The sequence below is a fragment of the Carya illinoinensis genome, chromosome 3 (assembly GCF_018687715.1).
Source record: "Carya illinoinensis cultivar Pawnee chromosome 3, C.illinoinensisPawnee_v1, whole genome shotgun sequence".
NCBI classification, from domain to species: domain Eukaryota; kingdom Viridiplantae; phylum Streptophyta; class Magnoliopsida; order Fagales; family Juglandaceae; genus Carya; species Carya illinoinensis.
The window spans coordinates 17,243,104-17,245,745 of NC_056754.1; the positions used below are offsets into that span (position 1 = coordinate 17,243,104).

At 35.7% G+C, this 2,642-nt stretch overlaps 1 protein-coding gene across 1 annotated transcript; it reads right to left on the reverse strand.

Annotated features, from left to right (window-relative positions):
- Window positions 1-1,301: 1,301 nt before the first annotated feature.
- LOC122305758 (protein MIZU-KUSSEI 1-like) lies at window positions 1,302-2,217 on the reverse strand. Its single transcript, XM_043118312.1, has one exon. It carries the CDS (start codon window positions 2,127-2,129, stop codon window positions 1,377-1,379), a length of 753 nt encoding a protein of 250 aa, XP_042974246.1. The 5' UTR covers window positions 2,130-2,217; the 3' UTR covers window positions 1,302-1,376.
- Between the last annotated feature and the right edge of the window lie 425 nt (window positions 2,218-2,642).

Sequence of the window (2,642 nt, forward strand, 5' to 3'; positions counted from 1 at the left end):
ATAAAATTTATCTATTTGGTAATTTTATATTAAAGTACTTCTAAATTAAGAAAAAACAAAAAATTACGTTTCAACAAAAATACCAAAGTGGTGCTTTTTGTCAAAAGCACTTTAGAAAAAATAATTTCTATTTTATCGTGCTATGTACATTACGAAGTGACCCCCATCATTTTAGCACAATGACAATTTTGCGAATCTATATTTTTTATTATTCCCATATAATCTATTCAAGACTTTGCCCATCAATATTTTTTATTCTTCTCTTATCACTTATGTATCGTTGAAGAAATTTTATTTTTCATTATAATTATTGAAGAATCTATTAGACTATTATTATTATTATTATTATTTTATTATAATATTTTATTTTTATCAAGTATATGCACTTTTATGTCATTTTTATGTCAAAAAATACTTTTAAAAATTGTTTCCAAACAAATTAGTATGCTTAAAAGTGCTATAGACATACGGATCTCAAATAATAAATAGCTTTTTAATAGTAAAGCTTATTACGTTAAGTTCTAAGTTATAAGTTTTAAATTAAAAATAATATTTTCTACCGCAATTTCAAACATGGACTTAATGAGGCGGCACAAAGTCTCACCCTAATACTATAGGCTGGCCTTATATAAGCTGCTGCATATATAGGATTATGGGACGACAACAACACACCTACTAATAATTAGAAGAATGGCATGCGTCCCCAAATCTGTACCACTATTCCTATACGTCCGTAATGATGAATTAAGGAGAAATTATATAATTATAATAATCAAGAAACAACTCGTTGATAATTAACAGGCAGGGTTAATGTAGATGGACAGGTTCGATATAACTATTAATGTTTTCAATATTATCATGATCAGTTAAACTCACATTAATTAATACTAGTGAAGAAAATAAACTATTTTACAAAAAGAAACTATTTTATATGAATACATGAGATTAAGCAATAAAAGGGCATACATGGTCACAGTTCGTATATATCTTTTCATTCGTTCACGTTTCCGTACGTACGTGTGTCCAAATTTCCAACGACGTACCTTTTTGTCTGATGAAAAAAATTTAGTTGTAAGTGTAATTGTCCACTAACATATGTATTAATATAATGTGATTGGTTAAAAAGTAAATTTTATCAATAATTTAAATTTTAAATATGAAAAAATTAATATTGATATATAGATTAGTATGTGAGTTTGCTTATACATAGCAAAACCCTTGTCTGATTGCTAGCTAGCTCTTGCGGCCTGATCCATCAACTTTTCTCATTGTAAGAGGCACGCATGCATGATGATCGATCATGATCACTTCAAGTATAGTTAGCTCTCTGTAACTCATATATATTAATCAATCAACCTTGAACGTTAACTTAATGGTCAAATCCTCACAAAGAAAATACTAAGCTCAGGTCCATTGTTCCCGTCCGGGCTCAACATGTACAGTGTCTCGGAATCCTTGGAACCCACGACGTGTTCGAAATAGGAACGCATGTATGCGAGCTCGCCGTCCGGCCCTTCGACCTCAGAATTCCCAGGTAGAACACCGGCACCCATTGACACGGGCTTGAGGAGCTCCATTACATTCAAATCCTCCTCCGTAGCCTCTCTCTTAACCCCATAGCCACTCTTTTTCCCATTGCAATACAATGTCCACAAGATCTCGTCCAAGAGCCTCGTCTTGTCCTTGTCAGATCTCTTCTCGCATTCAAGAGCAATCCTGACCATCCCCAAGCTCATCTCCTTTTGTAACACGTTTGTCTGCATGGCTAGCTCAACCACCAACGTGGGAAGACACCTCGGGGTTTCCTGCACGGACAGGCTTACACGTCCTTTACGGTATCCGTACAGGGTGCCGGTGACTCGGGTGCCGCTGCTGGTGTGATGAGAGTCCGGTATACCGAGCGGGATCGACCCCATCTTGCATGTCGTTGGCGCTATGATCGGGAAAGTTCGGAAGACAGAGCGAAAGACTCTGAGTGCTTTAGTCTTGCGCTTCTTTTTCTGGGATGGTTGGACGAGGGACGAGTGGCGGGGCGTCGCAAGTGGAGGAGGCGTACCTGAAGATCTCGCCGGAGACTCTACATGATTGGATGTGAGACGTAGTTTTAGATCCTCCATTAATGCATGCATGGAGAACCTTGATGAGCTAGCCAGGAACGCGAGAGCACGTGCCACGACACAGAGAGAGAGAGAGAGAGAGAGAGAGAGAGAGAGAGGGAGATCGAGCAGGGCATTTGGCTGTTCCGTTATGTTTGGTGCTGTTTTGTGGCAAGGAACGGGTCCTCGCATCCTTAAATTGCGGAAAATGATGACGTTTCTTTACCCTTTTAATAGGGCTATTTTTTTAAATTACAATACAAATTGTTGCTATTTATTGATTACCTTTATTATAGCATTCACATCCTATTTCTTATCTTCATCCCTATAATTTAATTTAAAATTACATTTCTTCAAATTTTTTCCTAAATTTTATTCATCTTTCAAAAACCTCCTACATCTCATTCCCCATTCTTATCTCTATTCTATTAAATAATATTTTTTTATTCTTTTTTATTACTTTTTTCTTTCACTTCTATTTACAAATTTAACTACTCAATATTTTTTCTTGTTTTTTGAACTATTACTCTAGTGAATATTTTAAAC

What these genes read in the sequence shown, in the direction of transcription:
- LOC122305758 (XM_043118312.1), bottom strand. Translation starts at nt 2,129, where the DNA reads ATGCATGCATTAATGGAGGATCTAAAACTACGTCTCACATCCAATCAT.